This window comes from Curcuma longa, chromosome 3, assembly GCF_044706935.1.
Source record: "Curcuma longa cultivar G26 ecotype Majalengka, Jawa Barat chromosome 3, ITB_CL_G26_1.1, whole genome shotgun sequence".
NCBI lineage: Eukaryota > Viridiplantae > Streptophyta > Magnoliopsida > Zingiberales > Zingiberaceae > Curcuma > Curcuma longa.
Window position 1 is genome coordinate 14,433,749 of NC_133863.1, and position 14,498 is coordinate 14,448,246.

Genomic DNA, 14,498 nt, shown 5'->3' on the forward strand with positions numbered 1-14,498 from the left:
ACCACCCTCAGAGATGTGGCTACTGGGATTATCAATTTTTTTAAAAGGACTCAATCAATTGATTAATTAATAAAGAATGGATATATTCTAATTATTATTATTATGTCTTTTGTTTAATTAGATAATTCTCCTTTAGAAGTACCTTGGATTGAGTCATCGCGCCAACCCAAACTTGAGGGTCTTTAAGATGAAAGTAAGACAACGCTTTCAGGATTTGCATTCATTTAATAATTAAAGTTATTTGTGATAATTTTTCTCATTAGAATTGTAAGCGTGGCTTGGCAAGCTCACTTGCACCAAGAATTTACCATCTTCCTCCGCGCAATCGCAAGACGTCCTTCCTTCCTTTCAGCGATAACGGACCGGTACGAGGTTGTGTGCCTCATGTGATCCAGCCACGTAAGCAGCTTCGTACCAACCAACGCCTTCAATTCCCTGCCACTGCCACCGCTCTGTGTCAGTGAGCCAACTCATCCTGCAAGCTATTCTGCGCGTCGGCGCATAAATGTGCCCGTACGAGGCTCACATCCGACGTTGAAAGCTACCGCCCAACTCATATCACTGATTGTAACTCGACCGCACGGATATTACCGTGCGGACGAGCAGGGATGTGGAGTTTCCGAGGGTTAAAAGAGCGATGAGGGGTGGCTTTCGGCTTCCTCTTTCCTATAAATAGCAAGTTGGGTTTGGTTCCTTCGCTTCGTAAGGGCGAAAAGCTTTCTCTGGTTTGTGCTCTTTGGCGTCGTTGATCTGGTGAGGGAGGACATGGGGAGGGGAAGAGTGGAGCTGAAGCGGATCGAGAACAAGATCAACCGGCAGGTAACCTTCGCCAAGCGGAGAAACGGGCTGCTCAAAAAGGCCTACGAGCTTTCCGTTCTGTGCGATGCCGAAGTCGCCCTCATCATCTTCTCCAACCGCGGGAAGCTCTATGAGTTCTCCAGCAGATCGAGGTACCTGACCAGAAAGATTTCGTGTAGGATCGTTCTTCTCTTTTTGGTTGTGCACTTGTGTGGCAAATTTCTCTTTGATCTGTTTTCAATCTTCGACTTATATATGATCTGCTGGATTTCCGGTTTCGTGAAAGAAATTAGTGGGAAACTTGACTGGATCTTTTGAGGAATATCACGACATGGTGCAAAGAGAGGCTCTGTTTTCAGATTTAGTTCTAGTTATTTTGTCCTTGGAACTTAATAGATCTGAATGGTTACGATGCAATGGTTCAGACATCCAAATGTCACGCCGAAATTTCTGTTTTCACAAACTCAGGAATTTAACAAAATTTCAAACCCGCCTATTCACTTTTTTTTCTTTTGTTTTTTATAGGGTTTTTTTTTATTTTGTTCATGAATATTATAACCACATTTTGATCGAACTAAGTCAGTTTTTTTTCTTAGTGTGAAGCCTTATGAAGTTGGGAATTAGAAGATAGTCACAAAAGTAGGTTTCCCCACCTGCCTTATTCATCAATGCCCTTACTCCGGAGCTGTGAGGGTAACGGGAACTTGAAATTTAGTCACAGTACTAATGGCTAAGGGTTAAGATCTATCCCTTAGATCGTTTGTCTATTTTCTCATTTTTTTAATAAGAAAACACTAGTTAATTACACTTTTCTTTCGCCATGGTTGTCGAAGAGAAAAGTTAAATCGTCGGTAGATAGAATCCCAAGGTTCCTATATATCCGTCTCATTATCCTCGGCCGACTGACCATCATATATCAGGCTGAATGGAAGGGGATATATATCTTATCTTCTTTCAGATGTCAACCAAGGAAGTATATTTAATTCAAAGGCTGGTAAGGCCCGTCATATCTGTCATTCTTGGAAAACCACTCTGGGTTCTAGCTTCTTCCTTAAGAAACAATCTTATATCAATCAGTCTAAGACAAAAGTTTTCCTGCAAACTATATATAGTTTGTCTTTCTATTCCAATTTCCACGATAAACCTTGCATGCATGTTTGGATGGATCTGCAATTTCATTTATTATGGAACGTTGTTTACTTTATTTATGGAGACTTTTGTTATGGTCTTTCGTTCCGTAGCCTTGTGCTTGAGGTCAATAAGTCTTTTTTATATCTTAATAACGTCTAGTCTTCTCCACATTTTGTCATATTTTGTTTCCAGGCTTGTGAACCATTTGGAGATGAGGATGCGGACTAGGGTTTTCTTAGTCGTAGGTGCGCGGAGATGAGGATCGGAGGAGGAGCACCTGCAAAAGGCGGACGGCGGACGGGCGGACGGCGGAGGCGTCGGAGAAAGAAGGGAGTCGCGTGCGGAGATGAGGATCGCGGCCAGGTTAGGAGGAGTTGCGCGGAGATGAGGATAGCGGGGGGTTAGGGATTTTAGTCGTAGGTTAGCGGCGAAAAGCCTTTTCGTCGCAAACATTAAATCTTAGCGACGAAATAGCCTTTTCGTCGCTAAATGTTAGCGACGAAAACCAATTTTCGCCGCAAACAAAATAATAAACTAGAGTTAGCGACGATTTTATCATTTTCATCACTAATATTTAGAGACGAAATATCATTTTCGTCGCAAAACGTTTGTTTTAGCGACGAAATTATTTTTTCGTCGTAAATATTTACATTAACAATGAAAATAAAAATCGTCGCTAATATTTTGTCGCTATTTTTATTGTTTCTTGTAGTGTTTCGAGTTGAGTTCGAGTTTGGGTTGAAATCTTTTAATAATATTTTATTTCATCTCGACCCGAACTCACCCTAATTGACACTCCTACGTTTATTTCTCTATCTCCTGGTATTCTTTCGAATTAATAGATTTTAGAAAATTGATTTTTGACATTCGCAGTCGATCAACGAAATCGATACAACCTGCAAAATAATCACTATCTCGTTCAACGTCAGTTGGTACCAGAATTTATCAGATCCGATAGATGGTCATCGTGGTCATGATCGTGATCGTGACATACATGTTCTAGCTGAGGAAGTCTCGCACCGTGATCGGAACACCTAAAACAAGATTCTTGATATACAGAGAAAAATCACAAAATTAACTCAGTGTCTGACAGTGCAAGATCTTGAAGGTTGTAAGGTTCCTTATCCTAATTCTGATTTCAATTTTTAAAATCCGTTCACAATCGCAAAAGTCGTAGTCAACAGGAACAGTATGGAGATATCATATTTTCAGTTGATCTTCTCAAGTTTTCTGGTACGTTTCAAGATGAATGATTCGTTGATTGGCTTAATAAAGTGGAGAGAATTTTTTATTATGAGGAATTACCTGATCGTGTGAAAGTCAAACTGGTTGCAATCAAACTCAAAGGGCAAGCATTGGCATGGTCAGAGTAATTGCGACGCTTACGAGACAAACAAGGCAAGTTAAGATTACTGATTGGGAAAAATGAAAAATAAGATGAAAAGTCATTTTCTTTCTTTTGCATACACTCAATCTCCATCTCAACAACTTCATACTTGGAGGTAGGATGCAAGTTTCTAACGTGCCCTAGTTAGTAAAATGTCATAGAATTAAAAGCCAATGATTAGAGGCAATCAAAATCGTTGGCCAGCTCGCCCTTAGGATTTGTGTTCTGTCTAGCCATCCTCACAAAATTCATGAAAGGCAAGATCGTGACAAGTAATGATCCAATTTATGACAACCATGAGGTGGATGAAGTTGTCGATGAAATTGATGATGGTGTGTTGCAAGTTTTGATAATTCCCCTAACAAAGGCACCATTGGTGGAAAAGTTGATGAGGAAGAACTTTCATCCTTCGGTTTTGTTCAATGCAAAGAGAAAGACCAAGATATGAAATCAACTAGTTCAAAGGATGGAGTTTTAGTAAGGGTGTAGACAATCAATTTCCCAATAAAAAAACATCTCTAGTTTCTATAGAACCTACTGCTATCTATAGAACCTACTACTATCTCATCCAAATTGGATTCTTTCAATACTGATTCTTCTGCATCAAAGGTAATGGAATATCAGCAAGTGGATTGGATTGTTGACTATGGGTCGGACAAGCATTTGATAAAAATCGAGGAGTCCATGCCAACTGCAGATCTCAGTATTACTTTTCAAGATCATTCTGTCAATGCTAGCATTCCTAATGATATTAATGATCCTTGGTTATCTACTCAAGAGGAATCTGTCAATAATGTTATGATGGCTCTTGAAAGGTGTGAGAACAAAGGCCAATGAAGAGAATAATAAAAGGTCTGGACCAGGTCTTGAATGTTTGGATTCATTGTGTCCAAGTTGGTTCAAAAATTGAGGTGTGGAATTTGGATCTCAATCGTCTTGGGGATGAGGACACCTCTACACTTTTATTCCTGTTGAAATTGACTTTTCAAAATGCGGAATGAAACCTATCTTCAGCTTCTTCATCTTTTAGACATTATTTTGACCGGAATGACAACTCATCATCACCAGATGCTTGTTCTCACAGCTTCATCCAATCAACAACGAAGGCTACTGAGTCACTTGGATGGAAGGCAGCACATGAATCCGCCATCACAATCATGGGAGTAGAAATATCTCTTACAAGGACAACACTAATCAATCTAACAATTGTTAATAGATTTTACTAATTTAGTGCCACATGATTTTCTGCTTGGGTAACCATTTGACACTACTCTAAATTAGAAAATAAATTTTTTTCAATTCAAGTGATGTAGGAGGATCTAAAGATTTTTATTATTATTTTTGATAATTTTAGAGTTTTTTTATATTTAGAGTATTTTTGATAATTTCTATTTTTTTTATTTTTAGATTTTAAATCCATTTAGGATTTATAAGATTCTGAGTTCATTAAGATTTATTTTTCCTTTTCTATTAGAATTTTTTTTCTTTGTATTTTAGGATTTTAGATCTATTTAAATAATTATTTAGTTGATGTTTAGAGATTTTTTTGTGGACCAATAATATTTTTAGTAGTACCATGTATTTTTCTATTTCTTGGTATTCTTCTGAATTAATAGATTTTAGAAGATTGATTTTTAACATTCATAATTGATCAACAAAATCGATACAATCTGCAGGATAATCGCTATTCTATCTAAATTTCTTTATCCTTTTCAGCATTACAATGTAAGATCATCATAAAGATGATGAATGCATGTCTCGTGTTGTTAGATGCAGTTGTTTAACGAATCCATATTTGAAATTGATGAAGAATCTTAAGAGGGCATTTTGTGAATATTGCTTCTGTCATCCAAGAAATTAATTCATAAAGGAATAGATATTTCAACAGAGCATTCATCTTAATTAGCTTGATAGTACCTTAAAATTGATGCAATATCGGCTCATGCACAGGAACCAATTTATTGGATCGATCATGAAGGATTCAGTTGCACATATATGTTAATTATTGCTAGATTATTTTTTGTAATGGAAGCTTGATTTCATCATTTTTTTATAGAAAATATTTCACATATCTTAAGCACTACTCTTACACAATCAAAGTTTTGTGTAAAGTTATGAGATTATAAAACATCTAATGCTGTTTGATTCAATTTATTTATTTGTAGAGAATAAAATATAACTAAATTAATATTTATTTTATTATTCTTAATTTAATTTTTAAAGAATATATTAAATTAAATTAATAATATTAATGATGATAATAAATTGATAATATTTAAAAAATAAATATAATTTATTTATAAATTTTTGAGTTTAAAATAAATTTATATATTTTTAATAAAATAATTATTTTAATAATATAATTCCTTAAATTAATAAATGTAATTTGATAATTTTATTTTTTTAAATATAAAATAAATATATATATATTTATTAAATTAATAAATATAATTTATTAATTTTATTTTTTAATTTAAAATAAATTTTTATATATTTTAATAAAATAATTCATTAACATAATTATTTTAATAAAATAATTCATTAAATTAATAAATATATTTTATTAATTTTATTTTTTAATTTAAAATAAATTATCTTTTTTTAAATTTATAAGTATTTAAATTAAAGTTTATTGAATTAATTAACTTAGTTTCAATTAAGTTTTATGATACATTTCAATTTTAAAATCGGAGAGTAATCATGACAATTTTTTTTTATTAACTTTCAAAATTATAAAAAACTTAAGTTACCAAGATAATCATATTTATAGAATATAACTCATTTGCTGATACGACGGTGATGTTGCATTACTTGGAAATTGATCATAACCTAAACCAAATAAAGTTATCATTGATAACCTTGGATAGATAACTAAGGTTATCAATGATAACCCCCAATCGCCCCCTTATAGTTAATATTATTAGTCTGTTGAGGGATTGTTATCTATTGTTCATGCAATAAAGAATTTTGCAAGCTCAATATAATTCAAATTGGTAATTAGTAATTGATGCCTTGCAGATTGTTTATACTGAATAAAATTAATTTAAATACTGTGTTGGGATGGGATGAACTAGATACATCGAATTATAACCCAAAATATGCAAGAAAGTGCAATTAATGGTATTGTTTCTTTTAAATTCGATAAAGTTTTTGGTACCATGAAAGAAAAACAGCACTTATGTTTGATTTAGAATAATTTATGTAATTTGTAATGATATTTTCATATTATTTAATATTATAATTAATGGAATTATTTTATTACTTTTTGTAGTATGTTGAAGACATTGGAGAGATATCAAAAATGTAATTATGGGGCACCTGAGGCAAATACAACATCAAGGGAGATTCAAGTAAATAGAGGCATTATAAGTTTTATTGAACTGTTTATTTACGTACTAATTGTTCTCTATATATGTTTTCTTTACCATCTAGAGGAGTACAAAACTATAATTTAATAAGAATATTATAATTCAAGTAATTAGTATTATTTCAATTTATTTTTAATAGTATCTATCTAGATTTTGAAAGTAAAATATTGATTGTGGGTTCTTGCCCTTAATCATACTGGCCAAAAAACCCTTTATTTTCTATTTTCTCCTTGACAAATAATTACTATGAAAAGTATTTAAAACTCAACAAGTTCTCATTCAATTATATATATAATAACTATAAGTACTATATATGTAATGAATATCAAACTTTCATGCTTTAAACAATTGTGTATGTATCTACAAAAATATTTTTAAAAATTGTGATATTTTATAATCAAATAAGCATTCTATTTATATTTCCTAAACTACTAAATAGTAAATCAAACAATATTTGTATTATACAAAAGTTAATATTAATAGTTTATATTCTTAACTATATAATTACATTACGTTATGCTTAACTATATTCATAATTTAATTAATTACATTATGAATATCTAACTATATGATTAATCCAAATGAGAATAACTAATTCAAACTTCAAAATTTTTTTGCTGTCAATGATATCTTAAACGCCCACAACTCTAGGACATAAAGACACTTATGACACTCATATATACCATTAACATAAAGGCACTCACATTTTACAACTAAAGTATCATATCACTATTTTATTTATTTCCACAAAGCTTATAAAAAATAAGAATAATGGATTGTCATTTATTTCACTGATATTCTTGAATGAATATAAAATAATTGAGGTAAAAGATTATATAACTACTTCCTCTCACTTTTATAGCAAGACTTTCTCATATCCAAAAGTTGAATTCTACTTTTGTGCTTAGATTAAAGTTGAATCCATCAGGTGACAATCATAGCATGTGGATTAACACCTCATATGATTTTTTATATAGAAAAATTGTAAAGAGGCTATAAAATTATTACCTCCAATTATTCCCCTGTTAATTAATTTAATAATTTGAGAATACTTAATTGACTTAATAAAATTTCTCTCAATTCATGAGATTAATTTAATAAGTTTATGTTTAATTAGTCAACTTATGACAGAGACAAGCTAATAGCTTGAACATGTGGAATGTCAGCATAGGGATGTGGATCATATCCTCTTTAATTTCTTGAAACACTCCTACAATTGTCGAGGTACCTCTTTGAATGGTAGAAGTATCTCTTCCAGTAATATCGCCATCAATTTAATATTGTCAGCTATCAACTTAATAATATCGATCATTGAATCACATCAATTTAATAATGTTGGTCATTAAATCACCTCTGTAAATATTAATTGATATATCCTTTTAATTAGGTCAACTTATCTTTTTGGATGAGAGAATTTAAGGTCAAGGCATTACCTCTTCAAATGCTTGGTAATAGTCTTCCAAGCTACAATTATCTATAATTTGAAATAGAAACACTCTGACTTTAAATTTTGATGAACTTGTTGGATATTGGAGCATTAATAGACCAATACAGTTTTATAGAAAAATTGAAATACCATCAATTGATGAAAGTAGTAATTGACTTCAAAATCGAAATCTACGTTTCGCGTAGATAGATTTAGACTATTAATTTGCTCAAAACCGATTAAGGGTGAATGATAAATTAATTGTTTAAAGTCGACCCGAATAACATTAATTATTCATTAATGTTATATATAAGGAAATGCATGGGAGAATAGTCTCATATTGAAAATTTTTGATATATTTTCTTTCTTTATTAATGATGCTGTGTTAATGAAGTTAACACAAAAAGAACAGGTGCTCGCACCTGTGAGCCCGCCACCCGCCACGCGCGCACGCAATGAGCGCTTTGTAGGCGCACTTTGCACTTCGCACGTACGCGTCGTCGCGAAGAGCATTGAGGAGCTTAAATTTATGCTCCAGATGACATTGCAGTGTCTACGTGACACTCGGGTGACGTGTCAGGCTTGTATATGATGTGGCAATGCCTATGTGGCATCCACGTGGGCAAGAAGAGATGACTGGACTGTTGATTGGGCGAACGGATGGCAACCGTTGATCAAAGAGGTGTGATGGATCGCTTGTGATGCGATCTAGAGCGTTGGATCGCGAAGAGTCACGAACTGACCGCTTGGGATGAGACTTGATCTGAAGCGTTAGATCGAATGGATCATTAGATCCAGATCCGATGGCTGATGACAAGATGAGAGATCTTGTTGGGTTGTAAGGGTGCAAACATAGTCCCACATCTAAAGCACATGGAAAAGATCATGGGGTTAAAAGGATGTGAAGTATCTCCATTGGCATGAGACCTTTTGGGGAGAGCCCAAGAACAAAACCATGAGGGCTTAGGTCCAAAGTGGACAATATCATGCCATTGTGGAGATATTTTAATTCTATCCGGACTAACAAGTGGTATCAGAGCGAGACCGCTCGTCTCGCTCTTCACCAGACTAACCGCCGGATGAGCCATGATCCAGATCTAGCCATGTGCTTTGAACTTTAAAACAAAGGAAGTGGGTGCTCCCGTGTCTGAATCAAGAGGATCAGACACCAGGTGAGAAGTCCTAGTAGGTCGGGTGGACCGAGGGGTAAAAAGTCCTAGTTGCGACTAGGTGAAAGTCCTAGTAGGTCGGGTGGACCGAGGGGCAAAAAGTCCTAGTTGCGGCTAGGTGAAAAAGTTCTGGTGGGTCGAGGATTCAGACATCAAACGGAGGTTTTCCGTTTGAGGGGGGATTGTTGGGTTGCAAGGGTGCAAACATAGTTTCACATCTAAAGCACATGGAAAAGATCATGGGGTTAAAAGGATGGAAAGTATCTCCATTGGGGTTAAAAGGATGGAAAGTATCTCCATTGGCATGAGACATTTTTGGGAGAGTCCAAGAACAAAACCATGAGGGTTTAGGCCCAAAGTGGACAATATCATGCCATTGTGGAGATATTTTAATTCCATCCGGACTAACAGATCTGAGGGTCACAACCTTTCAGATCTGATAGATGAGATTAAAGTGGGCTATGTGAAGGGTTACAACCCTTCAGATTGGACGATCCAGATCGATCCAGTCCAAAGAACACATCCTCTCACCCAAAGGGCATTCAACCTCTTCATTTGGTATAAATAGATCCCTCCAGATTGGAAATTTTGATTCGTCTTTTCCTTGTGCATTCATCTCATCTAGTGCATTAGGAGTCTAAAAAGTCTACGAGAAGGTTCGTTGGTCTCAAAATTTGGAGTGCTACTATTCTGAGACGTTCGTCGTTGTATCTTGGGAACGAATTGCTGCTATCCGTTAGCACCGTAGCGGAGCAATATCGTTTACGGAGATAATGTTGAACACTAGCCTTGACGATCCGTATCAGTTTGCGTACTCCCGGAGTTACCGGTGACGACAGAACTTTCAAAACCTTAAAACTCTTTAGAGAGTGAAAAGAATTTAAGAGGAAACATTACAATTTAAGAACGGCCTAACTTAAGCCAAAGAAATCAAGTTTATTTTACAAAAATGAAGGATTTTCTTTTAAGGGTAAAAAAGACAGGTAAAATATTTTTTATTCAATTAAAATAATCATTTTTTGAAATTTAATCAATTAAATATATAGGCATAATTAATTAAATTAATTGAGTTTAATTAATTATCTATTAAATCATATCAATTAGTTAATTTTATATCCTTTATTGATTTCATAAACATTCGAGTTAATGTTTATGTATTTAAGGTTAGGGACCTAGTTATTTCTCGAGCAATTTATATTTTTTTAATGTCACACAAATCGTATAGAGATATATATAGTCTTTGTTATGTTTACTTTCATATTTCTTGCTTTAGGGTTTCAAAATAAATAAATGAATGAATGACCAAGATAAATGAATGAATGACCAAGGGTAGCATAACTATTGTTTTTCTGTTTAATCCTTAATATGTCTTGGTTCAATAATACCCTGTTAATCACACGTAGATTGAGGAATTAACTATCAATTAAAAATTATTACAACGGATAAAATCACTGAAAATAAACTTATCACGTTAGAGTATACAAATATAGTTGCCCTTTTGCTGTTTAATTTTTCTAATTCATCTTTACCTCAAGTTGCACTCCATCCTAGCTAGCCCAACCATTACTTAGATTAATGCGCAAAGCATTTAAGAATATATTACATTATTTTTATTGTTTTCTTAAAAAAGAATTTTATAGCATGTGGTGATAATTAAGATTATCCGTGGATCATTTTCTATAATTATATTATTTAAATATATCAAATTTATAAGTAAATTAGGACTTATGTTTAGAAAATAACAAGTGGGTCAAATGAATAGGAAAATAGAAATATTAGTTAGTTATATAACCACGGTTAGATTTCATGAATGAACAACACATGTCGAATTTCGACTAAAGTGAAGTCGAGAAAATGTCTTTCTCCATAATGGCCAACGACAATTTCTCGATTTACCTCCTCACAGATAATCATGGGACCGACCGTGTGGAGCTACTGCAGTTATAGATTCCACCTTTTTGCTATAATGAATGAACAACACATGCCCTCGGGCTACATGTAATGGTAGGGTCTCGTCTTTCAAACATGCATGATTTGATTCTCAATTATGACGCAATGTAGGGCATTAATTCCTTTTTAGTGGGATGAAAAATCTAGGATGTTGGGTTATTGGGTCGCCCGCCACTTGCACTTTCAGATTTATCCTAGGTGGTCGGTGAAAAAATTTCATAGGATCCGAGATTGATCAACTTAATTTAAGATTAATCGATTCGAAGAGTTAGAGAATTATCTCTTATGTTTAAGTTGAATAAGGTAATTATATTAATATAAGTGCGTTAGGTTCATATTTTATCTAGTTGGGTATGGAATATAACATAAATATAAAATTTAAATTATTCTTTTAGTTATTGTTATTTAAGGTAATATTAATGCAAATGAGGATATTTTTTTACTTATTACTTGAGATTAATTTGATGCTTTTGTTATACTTTTATTGTATATTTATTTAAGTACCCGTATCAATTTTTGTGTCAAATTTAAGCATCCATTAGCTACCTATTGAATTGTATATTGGTGTGCTTAGATATGCACGTTTAAGTTGTAGGTAGATCATAATTAGGTACTAGTACTTAAATGACTTCAATTTATGTGGCGGATAAAATTGCAAGTTCTTAAGTGTACCATCTTTAAGGTTTGCTTGAATTTAGTTAATCCTATTCTTATCTCCTAACTTTTAGTTATCTTTTGGATCTATAACATGCTTATATTTGTATTGGCAAACAGAGTAGACAACAGGAGTATATGAAACTCAAGGCACGTGTTGAAGCTTTGCAACGATCCCAAAGGTGAAATACTATGAGCTTAGTTATGAACATGATTATATATGGTCTTACCATTTTCAATATTGTTTCTCAATAAAATCTCTTTGATTTCAGAAATTTATTAGGTGAGGATTTGGGGCCACTCACTATCAAGGAAGTTGAACAACTTGAGCGACAACTTGATGTATCATTGCGACAAATAAGATCAACAAGAGCAAGTTCTCCCTTATGGCATAAATAGATATTATTTTCTAATATGCAATATTCTTTCATTGATTATGATTAGTTCCCTATTGCTGATTTATATATTTTTGTGAATTCTTTGTAGTTATTATCCATGATGAGTTTTTGGATATATTGAAACATATAGTTAACACTCAACTTCTGTTTGCAGACACAGTTCATGCTTGATCAACTCACAGATCTCCAAAAACGGGTGATAATTAGCAAAATATGCAAGTTGCTCTAGATAATATAGTTAATTCCTATGTTACATGTCAATTAGTAACAAGATTGTTGGTCATGACAGGAGCAGATGCTTTGCGAAGCTAACAAGGCTTTGAAGAGAAGAGTAAGTATCTTGTTACACAATCTTATCGACATTATATAAGATACTCATATGATTGTCCAAAAACACAATCTTATTGATTTTGTATTGTATTAGCGTAGACTCTAATGAGAAGATTACTAATAGCTACATAATGATATGAATCATACTGAGAGAAACTTGCCATGGTTTTCATGTATATGTGAAACCCAGTTGGACGAAAGCAAAGCCAATCAGCAACTGTGGGATCCAAGTACTCATGGTGTACCTTATGGCCATCCACCAACTGAGCCGCAGGGCGATGGATTCTTTCAACCCATTGTTCAACCGATCGAATCTGAACCTACACTTCAAATCGGGTAACTTATGCACAATGTATTTCTTAATCTCTTTCTACATCACAATTTGAGAGTAAATGATGTTTTGTATGACCAATGGCTGATCATCTACTTCTAAACCTTTGATAGTTTAAGTTCATGCATATTGGTTTCCTCTCTGTCACAGTTATCATCCTGATCAAATTGCAACAGTGGCTGCAGCAGCACCTGGGTCAAGCGTGAGCAACTACATGTCAGGATGGATTGTGTGACAGCAATTGCCAAATCTAACTTGCATCTCTATGTCAGTAAACCTTCGTTCCTACTGCAAATTTCGGTGGTTTATCGTGTTGGACAATTTTTATTGGAGAGATTAATTATTTACTGAATTAAAATTACAAGACAATTTAACTTATTTTGTAGAGATGATTTGAACTGATAATTTAATTTAAATTCTTTACCATGCTGACCACCAAGCATAGGCAGATCTCGGCTAACTGAGATAGTACCCGAACGCTATCACAGGATTCTCTCAAGCCGATAGATAAACTTGACAGAGAGAGAAAGATGATGGATTTGCTTAGCTTTTTTCGGATTTTTCTTTTTGCTCAAGGCTTGGAGTCTTATATAGAGTTTCTCATCTATACGTTGAAGTTGTATTCATGCTATTAAATTGCATTCATGCATCCATATGTTCATATATTCAACTTACATCCATACGTTCATGCATCACTAAATTGCATTTATGCATTCATTAGTTGTATACTTATCATTTGAGCAAAAAGAAAATATTTTCAAGTGGTAAAATATTGATTCATTCACTTGGACAAATTTAATTGCCTTGACCTGTTCGACATTCAACATGCGCAGGTCGCGTTGGTACACAAGTCGCTCTTGGTTCAATACAATCCGAGCCCTAGATTTACACCTCCTGCGTACCCACACATAAGAGAGAGTCTCTCTCTATGCATTTGTTTACAATATTAATGCTTGTGACACAATATAAACCAACAACTATGCTTTAAAACTTCCAATGTAGAACTATATTCTCATTCACAAAGGAGCTTATCTTCCTTCTACCACCTTTTATTTCCGTTCAAATTTCCAACATATCGTCCACTAATATTTGTTTGTTGTCACTAGACGCATAACTATCCCATAAGGAACAGTTGAAGTATGTTTTCTCTTGAATGCTATGGAAATTTAGGAATTCTGAAATCCTTCAGTCACTCCACTCCACTCCATCACAAAATTATTAGGTAGTTCAGTAGCCTTTAATATTAACACCATTGTTGTTTAAAGATTTTACAGTTGAATTTAATGACTCCATTCACAAAATGTAGAGTTATGTCCTCGACTTAAAGCCACTTCTTCCTGTGCTAGTCTTCATAGCAAATCCTAATTGATCTGCATCGACCGCTTATAAAAAACAGAGGAAAAGTGGTTGGCCATGAGTGTTCCACAAACTTTTCCACGTTCTTTACAGAAAATCAGTGTCTTCGCATCTGATTCCGAGGTGCCTTTTCCTTATCAGCATCTTTCTCACCTCCTCCTTCCACCATCATCAGCTAAAAGCCCCTTGGGGGACTTGAA

General features: G+C 33.9%; 1 protein-coding gene across 1 annotated transcript; it reads left to right on the plus strand.

Moving 5' to 3' along the window:
* Nucleotides 1-765: 765 nt before the first annotated feature.
* Nucleotides 766-13,177, plus strand: LOC141823341 (agamous-like MADS-box protein MADS4). Its single transcript, XM_074710612.1, has 8 exons — nucleotides 766-950; nucleotides 6,588-6,666; nucleotides 12,004-12,065; nucleotides 12,156-12,255; nucleotides 12,436-12,477; nucleotides 12,571-12,612; nucleotides 12,802-12,947; nucleotides 13,093-13,177. The coding sequence occupies exons 1-8, from the start codon at nucleotides 766-768 to the stop codon at nucleotides 13,175-13,177; spliced, it is 741 nt and encodes a 246-aa protein (XP_074566713.1).
* Nucleotides 13,178-14,498: the final 1,321 nt, after the last annotated feature.

Bases quoted from the DNA above. Each gene is read 5' to 3' on its own strand.
- LOC141823341 (XM_074710612.1), top strand. From the start codon at position 766: ATGGGGAGGGGAAGAGTGGAGCTGAAGCGGATCGAGAACAAGATCAAC. The intron at 12,256-12,435 runs GCAAGTTCTCCC...TTCTGTTTGCAG, and splicing joins GACAAATAAGATCAACAAGA to ACACAGTTCATGCTTGATCA. The intron at 12,478-12,570 runs GTGATAATTAGC...TGGTCATGACAG, and splicing joins TCACAGATCTCCAAAAACGG to GAGCAGATGCTTTGCGAAGC.